Raw genomic sequence first — 23357 nt, 5'->3', positions numbered from 1 at the left:
TCAAGTAATGGTAAGTTTCTAGGGGCTGGTGCAGAGTTCAGCTTCTATTTGCTCCTGTCTTCTGGTTGCAAAATACATGATAAATTCCAAACTTTATACAATGTCAGACCTTAAACGGAATAATTTTATTTGATCCAGCATATAGATCCAAAAATCACTTTTGATGACATGCATGGTCTCATCTACCTTTTGGACCTGACCAAGATTCTGTATGTAGAGACATTCTAGTACAAGTTCTGCAAGATCATATAATTCAAAATCTTACACAAAGGTTTCTTCTTACAATAGGCCTGGCTTATAATCTACAGCCCAAGGCAGATGTTAGCAATGGATAAAACCATATTACAGAAAACTGACATATTGAAAGCCATGAAATCAATGAAGAACTGCTAAAAGAATAACATTTAGAAATTATCTTCACACAAACTAACCTATGTGAAAGAAATAAACAATTATAAAAAAAAATTATAATATCAAATATTCTTATGAAGGTAAACAGTATGATAATATAACTGAATTTACTAAGAAACTGTGCACAACCGGGAGGTAGTAACAGGTCGACTTTCTTCTTCCAGGTCGGAATCCTTGTGATCTTTATCATCCTCTTCCATGCTTTGTCCTTGGTTATCTGTATAACTTGAGAAGGTAATATGTTTAAGAAACTTGAAACATTAGTTTCTTAAAATTATATGTTGCTTTTTCTGTTCAACATGCACACAGCCAAAGACTTAAATACAGAGATGAGATGCTCTTATTCACATTTGTATTAAAGATGACCTGTCACCAGGTCTGAAAAACCAATGGCATCCATTATCTGATAGGTGTCATTCTGTCATCTTGCTTTTTTTTTTTTTTTTCAAATCAGTCATTTCAATTAGATAAGCGATTTTAGTATTGATAAAAATTAGAGTATATGAGCCATATGGGTGGTAATACTGAATGACATACACCACACAGAGGCCCCATCTACTTGGCTAGAATACCCTAATTGCATCAACATTTAAAGGGCCTATATATTTGGAATGGCTGAACGGATTTGGGAAAACAAAACACTGAAATCTTCAAGATGAGGGAACTTATAAGATGATGTATGTCATTGGAGTTTCCATACCCAGTACACTCCATATGAAACATTTCTAGTTTTTATTAGGCAACACTTTGCACCGCAGTTTTTATGTATGTGTGCCAGTGAACCAATGTTGATTTTACCAGCTAATTTGTCACGTTTTGACCTGAGAAATACCATTTTATAGCATTTATATCATTTATATAGAACGACATACTTTTGAACATTTTACATTAATGTGGTAGGACAATCTGTAATTGTAACACTGTAATGTTAAGCAGCAGACACCTGTGGAACATCCCATATGCAGCATCCTGGAGTGCTACTGCTTTCATTGTTTGTCTCTCATGCCTCTGGGTTATGTTGATTTGTCATGTCTTCTATTTTCTATGTTCTTTGTCACTTGTGTACATTGTTATGCAGCTTATCCCATTGTTTCTCCCTGTGGTTTCCCCTGTGTTTTAAACCCTTTCCCTTGGTACAGCTCTGACCTATCACAGGCTCCTGGGTGTCGTCTAATGAGACTTTTGTCTCCTGGATGACCGTTGGAGCTCAGTTTTGTTTTCTGTCTATGTCGGGAAAGAGTGTTAGCAGTTTGCAGAGGAGTCAGTGCAAGCCAGCATTGAACCTGAGTTTCAATGGCTATCCTTTCAGCCTCTAGAAGGAAAATACAGTCCATTGTTTATCCAAAGACAGCCCCGGACAAGGGTTGTCAGGAATTAGAATTTTGTTCTGGGAGGAGCAGTGGAGTACCATGACAGGAGGTGTTGACTTCGCACCTTATCTAAAGTTAACCACATCCCTGTCAGGACTACCCTGCACTACAACCCCAGTTTCTACTGCTGGGAGAAGTGGAGGAGAGGAGTTATAGTTGGAGTTATCATTAGAGCCTTAAACATTTCTGGGCACCCTCCTACAACCAAGGCTGGGGAGTTGGACACTGGAGAACTACAACCCCCATTATGGAAGCTGCTTGTTGTTTTACCTATTCAGTTGTGTAAAGTGACACCCTGTTTCAACTGCACTTCTGTCTCCCTGAGTCGTTCCTGCCATTCCATCAGGGCCCTTCTGATTTTCATCACACCAGCTCAGAGTAGAGAAGTCCCCTCTCCAACTGGAAGTGCCCCTGGGAAAACTACTACCCCCACCATTGGGTAGTGCTGCAGGACCCCCCTCGGTGGTGTCCGGCCTAGGGGCAGGGCTGGGGTCCTCGGTCGAATGTGCTCAGCCTAGCTGGTGGCACATCATCCGCTACTACTACTCCCATCCTCAAGTTCCCTCCATCTTGGTTGCAGCACATATATAATAAGCTATCAGAGGAGTAAAAGGGAATGATCAATTGCTAGAAATCTAATATGTATGAGGGGCTTTAAATTATAAGCACATCAAACGCGTGAAAGATAAACTGAGTGTCCAACAACATCCACATGTTAGATAATGCATGAACCAAAGCTAGTCATAATTTACACTGAGTGTTTAAAGAGAAACAGCATTATAAGAAAAAGACTTCAGCAATGTAATCTTGTGGATGTTTGTAAAGGTTATGTAAATATACTAGTAATTTCCAGGGAATTATTCAGTAAATGAAATCACTCCACATTATACAAGCCACCACCATAAACAGGGATTGTGTATGCTGTTTACTACTCAACATCTGCTTCATCAAGAAATCATTTGAAGAGGATTATGTGTATATTTCAGCATTGTCGTAATTTGGTCATTCTCAATAAAAATGTATAGGTTCACACCTGCATTCCGCTTTCCGTTCTTTGGATTTACTTGGAGATCTGAAAAATAGAAACCCAATCGACTTAAAAAGTGGTTACCCATGGATTATAAAATGTGGAAAAATGCACCTGAAAAATGTATAAAACTGCAGGAAAATGCATTCAGGACTTTTCTCTCTACATTTGAACATAGGGCAGGTGCACGTGTGAACCTATCCTTACATATGTTATATCGGCCAAAAGCAAAACTGGTTTATTTTCATTATTCAGAATGTTATTATTTGGTTATCATTGTAATACATCCTGTCCTGAGACCGAAGATAAAATAAATGACTAATGACATAGCAAAGAATCGCGAGCAGCTCTTTTATATGCACAACACTCTGGAACTCCAGTCATCCAATATGTATTAAAGTGAATGGAATGAAAATGATTCATTTTTCTCCGAAAACATGAAAGCTGATTATATATATATATATATATATATATATATATATATATATATATATACTGTACTTTTTCAATGAGCACAGACAGTACTCAGCTGTGATGTCCTCTTGTGTTAATACACACTGCAACTAGTGTCATTACCAAAATAGTGCTATGGAATTAGATATTATATATACTGTATATATATATATATATATATATATATATATATATACAAAGTACACAGGCTTCTATTAATGTCTTTTTGCTTCTTGTACTATAGATGAAAGACTGCTACAGTATCTAATGCACTTCACAGTTTCTTGTATCCTCTTTCCATGTTCAGTGGTCTGTGTCTCTTGCCTGTCCGGCTGTCACTTTCTGTGATGTTCTTCTGGCTGAACATGTGACAGGGACAATTTGGTGCGGGCAAGAGCTGTTTGAAGAATGTCTTTTACAATGAGGTTTACATTGGAAATGACATTTCTGTTCCAGTGATGGGTCTCTTCTTGCAGCAACATTCAGTCTTCAAGAGTGAATGTATACAGAAATTATAGTTGAAGTGTAAATCATGTAGTGTTAACATTTACATTAACAAAAAAGGAAAACAAAAACAAAATAACATTTCAAATTTTATATGAAACCATCAATTTATGTCTGTGGCATTGCTGCTGCAGATGCTGATGTTTATATAGAGCTGTTTCTGCTCTGTTAACAGTGCAATGGTACCTGCCTGCAAGCTCCATAACTTTAATGACTCTGATACTTTATGTATACATTTATTTGTAGGGAGTTGTACAGTAGTTTGTCTGCATAACAAACCAGCACAACAGAGAAAGATAAGCATTGGAGAGACGCACAGGTGGTCAGGTGTAGCCGAAACGTGAATTGGGAATGGTGCCAGCCCCTTCTGCAGGTGTTTGGTCTATTACACTACATAGGTATGTCTACTTACTTTTTGATGAATTGTATTGATGTGTATGGTTTATATGATTCCACTGTGATTTTACACTTCACCACACATATTGGGTATAAAATGGCTTGACTCCTGTATACACATTGATAGATAAAGGACCCTGTTTTTTTTATTTTTTCATTGACATTATAGCATATGTCCACAGTGAATAGAGAGTAAATGATGGGCTGCATAGAGAATTTGGATTATTTAAAGGGGCTCTATCATTGGGAAAAGTAATTTTTAACTAATCACATCCTTGCATAGCCTTTAGAAAGGCTATTCCACACCTACCTTTATTATGTAAATTGCCTCAGTGGTTTTTGAATAAGTCAGTTTTTATTCATATGCTAATTAGCTTCCAGCCAGCACAGGAAGTCTCCAGCAGCACTCGTCTCTGCTATTCTCTCCTATGTGTGTGTGCATATAGGAAGCTGAGTCATCATCATCAGCAGCCTGTGCTTTACACTTCTGGGGTGCACCAAGAGGCTAATTAGCATATGAGTAAAAACGGGCTCATTCAAAAACCACTGAAGTGATTTACATACAAAAGGTAGGTGTAGAATAGCCTTTCTAAAGGCTATGCAAGGATGTGTATAGTTAAAAATGACTTTTTCCAATGATAGAGCTCGCAGAGGAAAACTGTACGAAAATGCAATGAGAAATGCTATGTGAAAAAAACAAGATGTGTTTATGTCGCATTTTTATCCAAAACATTTTTTTTATGCTCTTTGCTAATTTTAACTGATTAAAAAAATTATAATAATTGTCTCCTTGGCAGTGAAAAAAGTCATGTAGTCTCTAGGGTGTTAGTTTTTCAATTAAAATAAAAAAATGCACTTGGACACAGGCCAAAATTGGTGGCTGTCACCACTCTGCATAAATGCAGACTTGATGCAGAGCAATATGCCTTTGCCCCAATTTTTGGTTGTACTATATGCAACAAAGCACCTAACTGAATTGTATGTAATGGTGGTGTAAAAATGAGTAGTTGATTTTTTTCTCATTAACACGTCAGAATAGCCTTAAGAAAGGCTATTCTTCTCCTACCTTTCGTTGTCTTCTCTGCGCTGCCATTCGCTTGAAATCCCGGTTTTTGTCGGTATGCAAATGAGTTCTTTTGCAGCACTGCGGGTGGGCCCCAGTGCTCAAACAGCACTGGGGGCGTCTCCAATGCTGCGAGAGAACTCTCTCCGGCGCCGCCTCCAACTTCTTCAGCAACGTCCTCTTTACGCATCTTCTTCCACCTCAAGCTTCAGACTTCTATGCCTCGGACCTAGGGCGAAGACGACTGCGCATGCCTGCCGGCCGCAAGAAAATAGCCGCTTACACAATATCCCCCCTCCTTAGCTAATATAGTGGTACAAGTACTGATGCCTCTTTCCCTAAAACCTCTTTTTGGCCATTTACAATTTTCTAATTGTAAATACATCTAATTTATCTTTTCTCCTCAATGATGCACACTAACCTTCATTATATATCGATATTCAGATTTTGTTTGCAATCTATATCAACACAAAATGGCTATAACCATGTAACCACTTCATTCACTGTTCTCACCAAACTCATCAAAATATAGAACATTATCTTGCAAATTTTCTTGCACTTGGAATTCTGTCTCTACTGGGGTAAAAAGTGTCTCACTGGGGTCAGTGAAGGCAGGAGATGATGGAACTATAATGGTGACAGGGACAGTGGAGGAGGAGGAGGAATGTGCTGAATTTGCTGGACTCTTGCTTGAAGTTACTGCCATCATCATCATCCTACTGTGACAGAGATGATGAGTGAGATTTACACTACAGACCAAAAGTTTGGACACACCTTCTCATTCAAAGAGTTTTCTGTATTTTCATGACTATGAAAATTGTAGATTCACACTGAAGGCATCAAAACTATGAATTAGCACATGTGGAATTATATACTTAACAAAAAAGTGTAAAACAACTGAAAATATTTCTTATATTCTAGGCTCTTCAAAGTAGCCACCTTTTGCTTTGATTACTGCTTTGCACACTCTTGGCATTTTCTTGATGAGCTTCAAGAGGTAGTCACCGGAAATGGTTTTCACTTCACAGGTGTGCCTTAACATAACTAACATAACTAAATTTAACATAACTAAGTTTTAGCATTTGGCAAGGGAAAATCTACCACATGATACTGTAGCCATTTTGTGCAATGAACCACTGAATTGCAGAGGAAGTATAATATTAGTTGGATTTTAGAATTTTCCATTAACAAAAATATGTCAAATCTGATTCTTTCCTCTTCTCTAGATGTGACATTGTTTACTCTATGTTTATATGATGTTATTTTACGCCAGAATTTTGTGCCAACTTTGCTGTTAATTTTCATTGCTATGTGATTTAACTAAAAGGTGGAATAAGCTTAGCGATTCTAAAGATGCAGCAAATATATTATCCAGCATCATGTAATGTGATAAAGCTGTCTAGTCTATGTCTACAAAGTCTATTAGGCATAGTTAGTAAATCTTCCCCAATTACTTTTGTTATACAAGGTATGCCATGGTTATCATAGACCAACAGCTGGTCTACACTGCTATTGCTGATATGTGCAATATATATTTTATGGTGTCATTTTCTCCTGGCTATCTATGGAACAACAAATGATAGAATGGACCAAAGAATATAATCTCTGATATGTTGCTGTAAATTTTAAAGTTTTCACTTTTGGCCTAGGCATTTCTGACCTCTCTAAATGAACCACTAATGAACTAATAAACCACTTTTTTTTGGCCCTGGATTGCCTAAAACTGCTTTATCCATAGTTGTTTTAATCCCTTCTATTTCTTTGGACTACCAAATTGATATACCGTATTTTTCGGACTATAAGACGCACCTAGGTTTTAGAGGAGGAAAATAGGGAAAAAAAATTTTGAAGCAAAAACTGGTAAAATATTTAATATATGGGAGTTGTAGTTTTGCAACAGCTGCAAGGCCACATTGACAGGTGACCCTGCAGCTGTACGGGGATGCATAGAGCGTTTTTTTTTGCGGGGCCAGCTGTACTTTTTAGTTATACCATTTTGGGGGATATCTATTGCTTAGATCACCTTGTATTGAAAAAAAAATAGGAGGTGATTTAGAACTTTTATTTATTTCATATTTTTAAAGCTTTTTTTTTTTTTTCACTATTTTATTCCCCCCCGGGGGCTTGAACCTGCGGTCACTTGATCGCAAGTCCCATAGATGGCAATACAACTGTATTGCCGTCTATGGGACATTCTGTATATTAGTATTACGGCGGCTGGTCATAGAGACCAGCCGCAATACTAATACAGCAGTGACAGGCCGGGGAGCCTCATTAGGCTCCCGACTGTCACCCGGACAGGTCGGCTCCTACGATATCGCCGCGCAAGAGCCGGCCTGCAACTTTACAGGTACGGGGCCGGTGGGGACCGGCCCCGAGGGAGAAGGGGCCACGGATACTGACCCGGCATCCGCTGTACTAGAGAGGCGGATGCCGGGGAGGGATAGACGCCGGGGCCTGAGACATCGCTACGATCCTCTGCCCTTCATGAAGCCAGCGGCGGGGGGACGGAGGAGCCAGCGATGTCTCAGGCCCCGGCACCTGTAATGGCGTCTATCACTTGCCGGCTTCCGCCTCTCTATTACAGCGGATGCCAGGCGCCACCTTCAGACTATAAGACGCACCCTTCTTTTCCCCAAAAATTTTGGGGAAAAAAAGTGCGTCTTATAGTCCGAAAAATACGGTAATAGCATAAATGTTTTAGAAGGCACAATCAGGAATTTTTAGGATTTTCTTTAATGGGTGCAAATATTACAACCTGTATACTCGTCTTAATTATAATTCAGCATCTTAATCAGAAATGTGAAGATTTTTTTTTATAGTTGAGCACCATTTTTTTCATTTATTATTCTGTACATTTCAATTTCAACTCTGTTGAAAAAAATTATTCATACAAATCTTCAACGTTTTAATAGTAGGTTGGGAATAAACTGGCTGTGTTAGAATGGAAGTTTTTAGCAGTAAATAAATTGTAGTTAGTGGAGTGAATCTCAGTACACTGTGAGGAGGAGGATACAGACATTGCATTGTTCCGTATCTACACAAACAACCAGACCTAATCAATTGTGAAGCACATTATCATGACGCCCATGCACCCATTTTATATACTTTTACTTTCAGATTTTATTAACTCTAGACTTCCACAAGCTTTTCTGTGTCAAAAATATTTAAAGAGAAACACTCCAGCAATGGTTGTTTGCCTGCTGTATATGGTACGACAAAGGGTATTATTAAAATAATGAACGGGCTCTTGTATGTAACTGGTTTAGATGGTGTACCATTTATTACTTGTCTGCCATACTGGTTCTTTCTTTCCCGGTATAATGGTCGCCATAATGTAGTCTTTATTTCCCATTATGTCTCGGGCTTTTATAAGACAGAAGGAACAATATTTCATCACACTGCTCTTAATCTGCTATGGGGGGAGCAAGGGATAGCCCCATAACCTCTGTACTCTAATGCGTATCGCTTCAGTATAATCATATGTGATACAGTGATAAACTCTTTTACTCTGCCCCTTGCTTGTGGCATGTTTCTCACTGTCAACTCTTACAAACAAGAGGAAGAGGAGAGCAGTCTGAAGTTATATCTCATAGAAATCCACAGGAGATTCTGCACACAGCACTCATATTATAGACAGTTTGTCCAGGGGAGTTTTATACCTATGCTGCTAATTATTGTGTAGACTGAACTACTTTTTCACTGCACTCTTGGTTCCTTAGATAAGGGAGAATGATATCACCAGAAGCATTCTAGGTATGGGGGGAGGGGTTATTCATACAAAGGAACTTTATCAAAACCTGCACATTATTTCTAGTCTTAAGATGACTCAATATGTTTACCTGCATTTCAGTTAAAAAAATCACAGAAGGCTTATGATTATGAAGTGTCCTATAAATGAGAAACTCCATTCCAAAATATTCAGTTATACTGCACCAAAGGTTGATCCTAATAACTCCAGTGCATAAGCATTATGTAAAAAGGCTCTGTGCCAGATAGCATGCTGATTCACTGAACATTAGAACTGAAACAGGATTATTTTGAGATGACAATGAGAACAGAATGTCAATCATTCAAGAGTGGGCGACGAAAGGCTCTCATCGCTTAATTTACATACAGCCCGCTATCTTCAGTATATAACATGTACACAACTATGATGCATAGTACTAATGATGGCTTTCTATATAATTTAGTCTGTACGATTATGTGATGCTTGCAGGCAGTTAACAAGGCATTTTCTGCTGGCAGAGGGTTGAATCATATTTTAGAACCTTACAATAATACATTGGAGCAGTTTTGCTCTAGTGCATCCTACAATTTTTCTTCTTCATATATACTGCATATCTAACTATAACGTTCATTGCTGCCTTGATTTTCTTTAACAGAAACACTGCCAGGTATTGCACGATAGTAGATCTCCAACTGAGTTCTGAGCCTATGAGTTTCACTAACATGTTCTATAATTTATTGCAGCTGGATTTTGTGGTAAACCAAATGAAGATTCAGTTTATGTATTTTATTTCCAAAATGTCTATTCATTAAGAGAAATACCATACCTTTCGATGTAAGACACTTTTTAGTAAGAAAAAACCTCGCTAAAAAGCCCCTATGTCTTATAATCCAAAGTCAGCAGGGTCCAGCAATGCCAGATCCCACTGACCTTTTGCTTAATGATAAGAAGAAATGATGATAATTCGCTTTTCTGGATCAGAGAACTGTGCATGTATCTGCATATCTCTCCCTCCTGCCCCACACTGGTCTGATCAGGGCAAGGGAGAGGATAAATCGGCTGGAGTATAGCGGTCCAAATGGGGACTGTGGCTGCTATCTGTCAGGACCCCTGCCTCCATAATCAAAGCGGCCAGGAGAAACAATTCACTTCCTAATTAGAGATGAGCGAACAGTGTTCTATCGAACACATGTTCGATCGGATATCAGGGTGTTCGCCATGTTTGAATCGAATCGAACACCGCGTGGTAAAGTGCGCCAAAATTCGATTCCCCTCCCACCTTCCCTGGCGCCTTTTTTGCACCAATAACAGCGCAGGGGAGGTGGGACAGGAACTACGACACCGGGGGCATTGAAAAAAATTGGAAAAAGTCATTGGCTGCCGAAATCAGGTGACCTCCATTTTAGACGAATAGTGGATTTCAAATCCGGGTCATATGAGAATGTGAACTTTGTGACTATGAGACAGGGATAGCTGTACAGGCAGGGATAGCTAGGGATAACCTTTATTTAGGGGGGAATGTTATTAAAAATAACTTTTTGGGGCTCTATCGGGTGTGTAATTGTGATTTTTGTGAGATAAACTTTTTCCCATAGGGATGCATTGGCCAGCGCTGATTGGCCGAATTCCGTACTCTGGCCAATCAGTGATGAAGCAGAGTGTGCACAAGGGTTCAAGCGCACTCTCGGCTCTGATGTAGCAGAGCCGAGGCTGCACAAGGGTTCAAGCGCACCCTCGGCTCTGATGTAGGAGAGCCGAGGGTGCACTTGAACCCTTGTGCACCCTCAGCTCTGCTACATCAGAGCCGAGGGTGCGCTTGAACCCTTGTGCACACTCTGCTTCATCAAGCTAATAGAATGCATTGGCCAGCGCTGATTGGCCAATGTATTCTATTAGCCTGATGAAGTAGAGCTGAATGTGTGTGCTAAGCACACACATTCAGCTCTACTTCATCGGGCTAATAGAATGCATTGGCCAGCGCTGATTGGCCAGAGTACGGAACTCGACCAATCAGCGCTGGCTCTGCTGGAGGAGGCGGAGTCTAAGATCGCTCCACACCAGTCTCCATTCAGGTCCGACCTTAGACTCCGCCTCTTCCGGCAGAGCCAGCGCTGATTGGCCGAAGGCTGGCCAATGCATTCCTATGCGAATGCAGAGACTTAGCAGTGCTGAGTCAGTTTTGCTCAACTACACATCTGATGCACACTCGGCACTGCTACATCAGATGTAGCAATCTGATGTAGCAGAGCCGAGGGTGCACTAGAACCCCTGTGCAAACTCAGTTCACGCTAATAGAATGCATTGGCCAGCGCTGATTGGCCAATGCATTCTATTAGCCCGATGAAGTAGAGCTGAATGTGTGTGCTAAGCACACACATTCAGCACTGCTTCATCACGCCAATACAATGCATTAGCCAGTGCTGATTGGCCAGAGTACGGAATTCGGCCAATCAGCGCTGGCCAATGCATTCTATTAGCCCGATGAAGTAGAGCTGAATGTGTGTGCTAAGCACACACATTCAGCACTGCTTCATCACGCCAATACAATGCATTAGCCAGTGCTGATTGGCCAGAGTACGGAATTCGGCCAATCAGCGCTGGCCAATGCATTCTATTAGCCCGATGAAGTAGAGCTGAATGTGTGTGCTAAGCACACACATTCAGCACTGCTTCATCACGCCAATACAATGCATTAGCCAGTGCTGATTGGCCAGAGTACGGAATTCGGCCAATCAGCGCTGGCTCTGCTGGAGGAGGCGGAGTCTAAGATCGCTCCACACCAGTCTCCATTCAGGTCCGACCTTAGACTCCGCCTACTCCAGCAGAGCCAGCGCTGATTGGCCGAATTCCATACTCTGGCCAATCAGCACTGGCTAATGCATTGTATTGGCGTGATGAAGCAGTGCTGAATGTGTGTGCTTAGCACACACATTCAGCTCTACTTCATCGGGCTAATAGAATGCATTGGCCAGCGCTGATTGGCCAGAGTACGGAATTCGGCCAATCAGCGCTGGCTCTGCTGGAGGAGGCGGAGTCTAAGATCGCTCCACACCAGTCTCCATTCAGGTCCGACCTTAGACTCCGCCTCCTCCAGCAGAGCCAGCGCTGATTGGCCGAATTCCGTACTCTGGCCAATCAGCACTGGCTAATGCATTGTATTGGCGTGATGAAGCAGTGCTGAATGTGTGTGCTTAGCACACACATTCAGCTCTACTTCATCGGGCTAATAGAATGCATTGGCCAGCGCTGATTGGCCGAATTCCGTACTCTGGCCAATCAGCACTGGCTAATGCATTGTATTGGCGTGATGAAGCAGTGCTGAATGTGTGTGCTTAGCACACACATTCAGCTCTACTTCATCGGGCTAATAGAATGCATTGGCCAGCGCTGATTGGCCAGAGTACGGAATTCGGCCAATCAGCGCTGGCTCTGCTGGAGGAGGCGGAGTCTAAGGTCGGACCTGAATGGAGACTGGTGTGGAGCGATCTTAGACTCCGCCTCCTCCAGCAGAGCCAGCGCTGATTGGTCGAGTTCCGTACTCTGGCCAATCAGCACTGGCCAATGCATTTCTATGGGGAAAAGTTAGCTTGCGAAAATCGCAAACTGACAGGGATTTCCATGAAATAAAGTGACTTTTATGCCCCCAGACATGCTTCCCCTGCTGTCCCAGTGTCATTCCAGGGTGTTGGTATCATTTCCTGGGGTGTCATAGTGGACTTGGTGACCCTCCAGACACGAATTTGGGTTTCCCCCTTAACGAGTTTATGTTCCCCATAGACTATAATGGGGTTCGAAACCCATTCGAACACTCGAACAGTGAGCGGCTGTTCGAATCGAATTTCGAACCTCGAACATTTTAGTGTTCGCTCATCTCTATTCCTAATCACTGTCCTTCAGCATGAATATTTGACTGTCATGACTATCACGACAGCAGGGATCGGTAATCACCCCTGCTGCCTGCACACAAGTTGTGTGATTACCAATCCCTGCTGCCATTGTAGTCATTAATTACACACAGTATAATGCTCCATAGTGCTCCCCACACAAGTACATAGTATAATGCCCTATTTATGGCCTCCCCATACAATATAGTGCTACTGTACATTGGTACCTCCACACAGTATAATGCTCCGCCACACAGTATAATGTCCCGTTGTATTGTGAGGAGACATCAATAGAATATTAAATCATGTGGAGGTAACTAGTGGAGCTTTGTCTTTGTGCCTCTTAACTAACAGTTAATAACCCCCTTTATCTTCTCTGGCATACTAGTTAGTGACAATGACTCCTCTACTCCATTTGACCACCAGGGAAGGTTCAATTTATCTTAAAATATTTTTACTATTTTTTCATGCCCAAATCTGGCGTGCATCTTATAGATAGGCACATCTTATCATCTGAACAATATTGTTATTCTAACTCTGGTTTTATCAGTATCTGCTTGTAGGAAAATGTTCTGGCCAGCGGGATGTCAAAATCAGGTTATGTTTGTATACAGTCCTATGAAAAAGTTTGGGCACCCCTATTAATCTTAATCATTTTTTGTTCTAAATATTTTGGTGTTTGCAACAGCCATTTCAGTTTGATATATCTAATAACTGATGGACACAGTAATATTTCAGGATTGAAATGAGGTTTATTGTACTAACAGAAAATGTGCAATATGCATTAAACCAAAATTTGACCGGTGCAAAAGTATGGGCACCCTTATCATTTTATTGATTTGAATTCCCCTAACTACTTTTTACTGACTTACTGAAGCACAAAATTGGTTTTGTAACCTCAGTGAGCTTTGAACTTCATAGCCAGATGTATCCAATCATAAGAAAAGGTATTTAAGGTGGCCAATTGCAAGTTGATCTCCTATTTGAATCTCCTCTGAAGAGTGGCATCATGGGCTACTCAAAACAACTCTCAAATGATCTGAAAACAAAGATTGTTCAACATAGTTGTTCAGGGGAAGGATACAAAAAGTTGTCTCAGAGATTTAACCTGTCAGTTTCCACTGTGAGGAACATAGTAAGGAAATGGAAGACCACAGGGACAGTTCTTGTTAAGCCCAGAAGTGGCAGGCCAAGAAAAATATCAGAAAGGCAGAGAAGAAGAATGGTGAGAACAGTCAAGGACAATCCACAGACCACCTCCAAAGAGCTGCAGCATCATCTTGCTGCAGATGGTGTCACTGTGCATCAGTCAACAATACAGCGCACTTTGCACAAATAGAAGCTGTATGGGAGAGTGATGAGAAAGAAGCCGTTTCTTCACGTATGCCACAAATAGAGTTGCCTGAGGTATGAAAAAGCACATTTGGACAAGGCAGCTTCATTTTGGAAACAAAAATTGAGTTGTTTGGTTATAAAAAAAGGCATTATGCATGGCGTCCAAAAAGAAACAGCATTCCAAGAAAAACACATGCTACCCACTGTAAAATTTGGTGGAGGTTCCATCATGCTTTGGGGCTGTGTGGCCAATGCCGGCATCGGGAATCTTGTTAAAGTTGAGGGTCGCATGGATTCCACTCAGTATCAGCAGATTCTTGAGAATAATGTTCAAGAATCAGTGACGAAGTTGAAGTTACGCCGGGGATGGATATTTCAGCAAGACAATGATCCAAAACACCGCTCCAAATCCTCAGGCATTCATGCAGAGGAACAATTACAATGTTCTGGAATGGCCATCCCAGTCCCCAGACCTGAATATCATTGAACATCTGTGGGATGATTTGAAGCGGGCTGTCCATGCTCGGCGACCATCTAACTTAACTGAACTTGAATTGTTTGTCCAAAATACCTTTATCCAGGATCCAGGAACTGATTAAAAGCTACAGGAAGCGACTAGAGGCTATTATCTTTGCAAAAGGAGGATGTACTAAATATTAATGTCACTTTTCTGTTGAGGTGCCCATACTTTTGTACCGGTCAAATTTTGGTTTAATGCATATTGCGCATTTTCTGTTAGTACAATAAACCTCATTTCAATCCTGAAATATTACTGTGTCCATCAGTTATTAGATATATCAAACTGAAATGGCTGTTATAAACACCAAAATATTTAGAACTAAAAATGATTAAGATTAATAGGGGTGCCCAAACTTTTTCATAGGACTGTATGTTGAGGTGTGCAGTTCCAAGACTAGTAAAATAAATTTTCTCTAAAGATATATTGTTTAAGAGAAAATATATACCCACCCAACAGTGGTGGTCATACTTTTATAGACAGAGCTGCATTGGTCTTCATTAAACTTAGCATTACTATACACAAAATTATAGTTTAGATCCATCAATGGCAGTTTTTAGGGTTGAGCCGATCTTGAGATTTCAGGATTGTTTTTAAAATTTGAGTGACATTATTTCCGTCATATGGCACTGGCAACAGTATAGTGGAAGACCACTGACTATAACTACTATGACCATTACTATTAGATTGTTAGCTATTATGAAACTTATCATTATCAAGCTTCATACTTATTTGGGGTTCTCCTGTAACGTACCCATAGTCTAGTGACCCATGACAGCAGCCACATTGATTAATTAAACCAGAAACCCTTTGGCAGAAGAGAGAGTAATAAACAAGCCAGGGTAAAAATCTAGGATAGTAGGAGCATAACCAAAGGAAAGCAGAGGGATATCAGAAGTCCAGGACTCAGGCTAATGCAGACCATATATAAAGTCAAAGGAGTAGCAGAGGGAGTAACCAAAAAAGCAAGCCAAAATTAGTAAACCAGGGAATCTGGTGCCAAGTTCCAAGAGCACAGAGCATAGAATCACAGGCACGCAAGAAAGGAAATTGTCTCATTAAAATATCCCACCTTAGCCCTCCAGTAGAGGCTTAAGTATGGCCCCAATTGGCTCTGCATCTCAAACCTGTGCCTGGGGCAAAAGACACAGCAACATATGACTGGTAGGGGTAGCAACCTCACAACACCAGATATGTGGAAAAAGCAGATACTTTATGAAAACCTCCACCAGCAGCAGCGCTTCAAAGAAGAGAATGATGACTACTGAGCGGAGATGTAGGAGCTTTGGATATTTTGATTCCTGAAAGAATTATTTTAAAGCACAAAAGCATGGCAGAGGCTGAGACTTGTGTCTGCAAAACGGAGATATGGGAAAGGCACTGGATCAAGAAACTATGCAATGACTTTGCATAAACACTACTCGCAACTTTACCAATTGTATTATCCATTAATTTTATAATAATATATATTTTGTCTCTATTCTACTGGTTACATAGTGTTTGAACATTCACATCCATTATATTTCCATAACTAAGGTATTAAAGGGCAGAAAACCCTTCTTGTTAGGCTGTGGGCATGGAGCATGAAGCTTCCTGCCGCTTTTGCTACAATTAGTCTGAGCTGTGTTTAGCTGCATACTAATAGCGACATTTCCATCATATCCACTGCAGTCTAGAGGAGAAATACTCATAGTGCTTCTAATAAATACTGAAATGACTGCCGCCATTACTTATCTTATGTATAAACAGTTACTTTGAAATGGGAAGCTTGTCATTTTTTTCTTTATGTTGTCCAGAGAATTCAGACGCCATGCTTGAACGTATATTCCAACAATAAAGTAGTAAGCATATGAGCGATTTCCCTTTTTTCTTACTGTTCTTGATATTTTCCATCCTAGTTCTAATCAATCGAGTCTGCCACCATGAAATTCAATTAAAGATTTCAGGCAATTTTTCTGGAATGTCATTTTGCTTTGATCTTAATCACAGCTCTCCGATTCAAAGTAGGAAATAGAGATACATATTAAACTGCGCATTTGTCATTGATAGAATGAATATATTATTACTGGTTAATCTGTGAATATATCATATCCTGATATATGTGTAAAATATCCTTAAAATGGAAATGGAAACACATCAACATAGTTCATCAGAAGTTAATAAAAGTAGCTAACTTTATCTAAACTATATATACAGAGATATTAGTATTTCTCTGTTTTGGTGTGGCAGCATTAAAGTGACAAGAGACAAGCAACCATATTGTTTTCACTTTTGAATGAGCAACCGATGATTAAACAATGACAATGTCATTGACTGAAGAGACCTAAAAGGGTTCAACTTAAAGGGATCCTATAATTAAAACTCATTTTTTTCTGTCTACCACGTAGAAAGGCTATTCTTCTCCTACCTTTAGATGTCTTCTCCGCGCCGCCATTCGCTATATAATCTGGTTTTCATTGGTATGCAAATCAGTTCTCTCACAGCACTGTAAGCGTCCATTTTCTAGTGGCCAGCGCGCATGCGTTGTCAGCTAGAAGTTTGAAGCTACCGGCGGAAGAAGACGTGAAGAGAGCCCATTCCCGAAGAAAATGGAAGCGGCGCTGGAGATTTCTCTCGCAGCCTTGGGGACGCCCTCAGTGCTGTTTGAGCGCTGGGACCCGCCCCCAGTGCTGCGAGAGTACTCATTTGCATACCGACGAAAACCGGATTATATACCGAACAGCGGGGCGGAGAAGACATCTAAAGGTAGGAGAAGAATAGCCTTTCTTAAGGCTATTCCTACGTGGTAGGCAGAGAAAATTGAGTTTTAATAATAGGATCCCTTTAATGTCAGTTTCTGAGATTCCACTTTAAAAATGACAACCAATATTACTGCATTTCATGTTGTCACTTTTGTAAACATTGCTGTTAAAAAACTGCAAGATGCCAATAAATAAATACAAAAATAGAAAACTTTGGTGACTGCATTAATGCCTGATATGCTTATATGGACCAAATTTTACATTTTCAGTAGAAATTCTCTTTAAATTAAAAAAAAAAAAAAAAAAAAAATCGTCTTTAAATGTAAAAACCAAATATGTAAAGAATCACAGCCATCCATAAAAAGCTATGGACAGGTCATCAGTATGAAAAATCAACTTGAGGCCAGAAAAATTATTTAAGGTTGATATAATTCACCTCTCTTTCCTTCCCTTCATTGTATTAAAATAGTGAAAAACTGCAGCTGTATCCCCTTCCATTATCCTCAATGTACTATGATAAACTTTTTGGTGGCTGAGGGGGTATCTAGACATTTAGATATCTTTCTGTATTACATGCACTACTAATTTTATCAAGAAACATACAATAACAAGTATGATGTAAGGTTGCCTTGCTGCTGTGGGACTATAGGTAAATATTTTACCAAAGTCGACATATTATCTGTAATCACGTAAAGTGATGTATGGTCACACAGTGGGATAGAACAATAGTTGGAGGGTAGATTTGGCTGAAATTGGTTTTAGTTACCATGTCACATTTGTAGAGGCCTTGAAGTGCCAAAACAGTGGAAACCCCCAAAATGTGACCCCATTTTGGAAACTAGACCCCTCAAGGAATTTATCAAGGGGTATAGTGAGCCCTTTGACCCTACAGGAGTGTAACAGAATTGGCCCAACAAAAGGAAAAGTGACATTTTTTTGCTATAAAATGTAGCTTTAACCCCAAATTATGCATTTCCACAAGGGGTTAAAAGAGAAAATGCACCCCAAAAATTGTCAAGCATTTTCTCCCAACTACAGAAATGCCCCACATGTGGACGTAAAGTGATGTATGGTCACACAGTGGGATAGAACAATAGTTGGAGGGTAGATTTGGCTGAAATTGGTTTTAGTTACCATGTCACATTTGTAGAGGCCTTGAAGTGCCAAAACAGTGGAAACCCCCAAAATGTGACCCCATTTTGGAAACTAGACCCCTTGACTTCAGTGACGTTAGTGTTAAATTACACCTCTTAAAAAATTTACCAAGAAGTATAGCAAACATTTGGATGCAACTTGTATGGCAATAATTTATTATCCAGAAATTACTGCATAACCGGATGAAAGTAATTGTGTGCAGAGTACGTGATGGTATAAGGAGGCGATATTCCATGGAAAATAAATTCTAAAATTAATATTCCATGGAAGTGTGGTACAATCTAAAGCACTCCTTCATGCACAGGCCAGGTTTATCAGGGCAGGTGTCACACTGATAAATGGTGTCTCTCCTTATTCCTCTTTTGTAACACACTCTGCATCTTTTCTGAGTTTTCCCTTTTTTAGCAGTTTGGGGGACTTCACCGGGAAAATGTTGCCCTGGTACAATACGGGAACCATGAGTTTCAGAAGTACTGGGGCCTGGCACTTCTAGGTCCCCAAATATCAGGGACTTGATAATTGCCTCCTGAAACTCAAGGAAAGTTCCTGTGTGGCCTGCACATCGTGATAGCACGTAAGAGTTATACAATGCCATCTGAACCATGTGCACGACCAGCTTTTTGTACCACACTCTTGTTTTTCGCATGGCACTGTAGGGCTTTAGGACTTGATCAGATAGATCAACCCCTCCCATGTACCTATTGTATGCCAGGATGCAGTCTGGCTTGGAGACAGTGGTACTGGTGCCACGCAGAGGGACAGAGGTGCTGCCGCTGCCATTAGCTGTGGTCAGTACAAGGACATCCCTCTTGTCCCTATACTTGACCAGCAGCATATTCTCATTGCAGACGGCACTACTCTCACCCTTTCTGAGGCGCTGCTCAATATGTGCCCTAGAGAGGCCTCTTTGATTTCTGCGCACAGTCCCACAAGCTGCAGTTCCTCTAGAACTCAGGGACCTAAAGAGTGGGATGCTGGTGTAAAAGTTATCTACATAGAGGTGATAACCCTTGTCCAGCAGTGGGTGCATCAAATCCCACACAATTTTCTCACTAACTCCTAGGATTGGGGGGCAGTCTGGGGGCTCAATCCTTGTGTCCCTTCCTTCATACACCCTAAATTTATAAGTGTATCCTGAACTGCTCTCACATAGCTTATACATTTTAATGCCATACCGTGCCCGCTTACTGGGCAAGTATTGGCGGAATTTTAGCCTCCCTTTGAAACTGATCAGAGACTCATCAATTGCAATGTTCTGATCAGGGATGTAGGACTCTGCAAATTTGGAACTAAAGTGGTCAATGACTGGCCTAACTTTGTATAAGCGGTCAAAATTTGGGGCATCTTGGGGCGGGCACTGGGAATTATCATTATAATGAATGAACTTTAGGATACTTTCAAACCGCTTCCTGGACATAGCCATTCGATAGATTGGAGTGTTGTGCAAGACGTCTATACTCCAATACTGACGAATTTTAGGTTTTTTCACTATGCCCATATGCAGAATAAGACCCCAGAAAATCTTCATTTCTGCTGCATTTACTGGGGTCCAGTTCTGTGGCCTGGCATAGGAAGAGGTGGCATTTTGTTCCAAAAATTGTTCAGCGTACAAATTCGTTTGGGCCACCATAAGATCTACAAACTCATCAGAGAAAAAGATTTTGAAAAAGTCATTTTCTCTGAAGCCCTCAGTCTCAATTTGTATTCCTGACCGGGCAACAAAGTCAGGAAGCTGAGGCTCATAATTTTCTGGGGGTGGGGTCCACATGGGCTCTACAGGTGGGGCAACTAACTCAGCAATTGTTCTGGGGCGCCTCCTTTGGGGTTGCTCATCACTGGAGGAGGAGGAGGAGGAAGAAGAGGAAAAATAAAGGAATGGGGCATTTTCCTCTTCTCCCTCGCTGGCGGTATCAGTGTCAGAGGCCAGTATGGCGTACGCCTCTTCTACTGAAAACCTTCTTTGGGATGATTGGGACATTTTTGTGTGTGTGTGGTGTTTTACTTGAGTATATAAAACTTTATTTCTTGAAACTTTATTTCTTTGAAACTTTATTTCTTTGAAACTTTTTCAGTGTGGTGTGTGTGTTGTGCTTTAACACGTGTATTTTATGTAAAAAAAAACAAAAAAACCTTCCGTTCTATCAATAATGGAGCTATATATAGATTGAAAAAAAACTGAGCCAAAAATCACAAATGTGACCAGTAACGTATATTTTATTACTGGTCAATTTGCGGTGGCGAGTTTTAAAAAAAAAAAAGCTTGTGCACAAACAAAATTCTCTTTTCTACCTACTAGAAAAAAAAACTGCCCCCAAAATCACAAATGTGACCAGTAACGTATATTTTATTACTGGTCAATTTGCGGTGGCGAGTTTTACAAAAAAAAAAGCTTGTGCACAAACAAAATTCTCTTTTCTACCTACTAGAAAAAAAAACTGCCCCCAAAATCACAAATGTGACCAGTAACGTATATTTTATTACTGGTCAATTTGTGGTGACGAGTTTTACAAAAAAAAAGCTTGTGCACAAACAAAATTCTCTTTTCTACCTACTAGAAAAAAAAACTGAGCCAAAAATCACAAATGTGACCAATAACGTATATTTTATTACTGGTCAATTTGCGGTGGCGAGTTTTACAAAAAAAAAAGCTTGTGCACAAACAAAATTCTCTTTTCTACCTACTAGAAAAAAAAACTGCCCCCAAAATCACAAATGTGACCAGTAACGTATATTTTATTACTGGTCAATTTGCGGTGGCGAGTTTTACAAAAAAAAAAGCTTGTGCACAAACAAAATTCTCTTTTCTACCTACTAGAAAAAAAAACTGCCCCCAAAATCACAAATGTGACCAGTAACGTATATTTTATTACTGGTCAATTTGCGGTGGCGAGTTTTACAAAAAAAAAAGCTTGTGCACAAACAAAATTCTCTTTTCTACCTACTAGAAAAAAAAACTGAGTCAAAAATCACAAATGTGACCAATAACGTATATTTTATTACTGGTCAATTTGCGGTGGCGAGTTTTACAAAAAAAAAGCTTGTGCACAAACAAAATTCTCTTTTCTACCTACTAGAAAAAAAAACTGAGCCAAAAATCACAAATGTGACCAGTAACGTATATTTTATTACTGGTCAATTTGCGGTGGCGAGTTTTACAAAAAAAAAAGCTTGTGCACAAACAAAATTCTCTTTTCTACCTACTAGAAAAAAAAACTGAGCCAAAAATCACAAATGTGACCAGTAACGTATATTTTATTACTGGTCAATTTGCGGTGGCGAGTTTTACAAAAAAAAAAAAAGCTTGTGCACAAACAAAAAAAAAAAAATGAAAAAAAAAATGCAAAAATGCAAAAAAACCTAACAAAAAAAATAATAAAATTTGGAGAAATGCCAAAAAGGGCTTTCTCAAAAAGGGGAGGGAGGTGAGTCTCTTTTCTGCACAGAATGCAGAGTTTAGGACCCAGAAGCTGGAGGAGCCAGACAGTCTCAGATGCCTCGGTCAGGAAAGGGTGGAGAGGAGATGGGAGGGGGGACGGGAGACGGCAGAGGGGAGAGATGGGCAGTAGAGGGCTGGCTGGGAGAGGACCTAGGACGTCTGGCAGAATTGGCACAGCGCTCACAGGGCAGCACGGGTTCTGCTCTGCTCGCAATTCCCAGAGGGAGTGATGTAAGCAGAGCAGTGCCTGAAGTTTACACTGCCCTGCACGCCATTGATTGGTCAATCTGCCATGATGCTGGCAGATTGACCAATTAAAACATCTGGAGGGGGTCGCACCACTGTACGCCCCCCAAACACTCGACAGTGATTGGTGCAAGGTGTAGCACCAATCACTGTCACTTTTGTACCGATCTGTCGGCACAGATCATTGGATCTGTGCCGGCAAGCTGCAATTGGACATTGCGAAGCAATCGTCCAATTGCAGCGATCCACGTGGCAGGGAGGGGGTTAAATCTCCCGATTCATGTAAAGAAAGTTGTCTGCTGTCATGGACAGCAGCAACCTTCTTACAGTTTCCGTGTCTTGAGACACGGAGGCTGTTTATACCCATGACGTATTATTACTTCATGGTGCGCGAAGTACCTCGCGTCCATGACGTAATAGTACGTCAAAGGTCGCTAAGGGGTTAATAGTTATTCTAATATATATGCAAAACTAGGATGTGGACAAAACCGATTTTGTGATCTCTGGAGTGAAAATCAAAAGAGATGTTGAAACTTGCACTACTGACTCAGGCCTATGAATATTTGATGAAAATAACTTTTACACTTGAAGTATAAGGATGGAGGATTATCTGTCCTTGATTCTTCAGTAATAATTATGTCTGGTAAGACTTTGGCAATACAAGAAACAGAAATACTTATTTGTAAAGTTTCAAAACCAATGCATGCAAAAGCGTACCTTGTCATTTTGGTTGACTCTTCAGGTGCTGTGTGTGTACATGAGGAGTATTTCTGCTCTTTATATGACTTTAGTGCCTTGGTTATGATAAAATATTCTATTGACTTCAAAGGGAGCCGTTGGCTTTTTTTTCCCGACATGTCCTATCTCGCTGCAGATTCTGCAGCTCATTCCGCGGCGTCTATGGCTCGAGACACGCACCTGTTTAGTAGGCCCATTCATTCGGGCCTAATCAGGAGCGGGATGCCGCAACGAAATCCCAGTGCACTGCATCGGCATCCCGTCGCAGCTAGCCGCGTGAAAGTTTTCACGGTGGAAACCATTTTTCTCCATGTGAACATAGCCTAAGGCTGCTATCTCTCTCTTCCACTG

At 40.5% G+C, this 23357-nt stretch overlaps 1 protein-coding gene across 1 annotated transcript in view; it reads right to left on the bottom strand.

The window, feature by feature from the left end:
- Positions 1-521: 521 nt before the first annotated feature.
- The window catches only part of LOC142204514 (uncharacterized), a 93426-nt gene continuing 70590 nt past the window's right edge, over positions 522-23357 (bottom strand). Inside the window, exon 8 of the mRNA XM_075275829.1 lies at positions 522-636. Coding sequence (XP_075131930.1) covers positions 522-636 — 115 coding nt within the window. The remainder of the gene's footprint in view (positions 637-23357) is intronic.

The sequence above is a fragment of the Leptodactylus fuscus genome, chromosome 5 (assembly GCF_031893055.1).
Source record: "Leptodactylus fuscus isolate aLepFus1 chromosome 5, aLepFus1.hap2, whole genome shotgun sequence".
Classification (NCBI taxonomy): domain Eukaryota; kingdom Metazoa; phylum Chordata; class Amphibia; order Anura; family Leptodactylidae; genus Leptodactylus; species Leptodactylus fuscus.
Note: the sequence above shows the minus strand (reverse complement) of the source record. Positions and strands in the feature narration are given on the sequence as shown.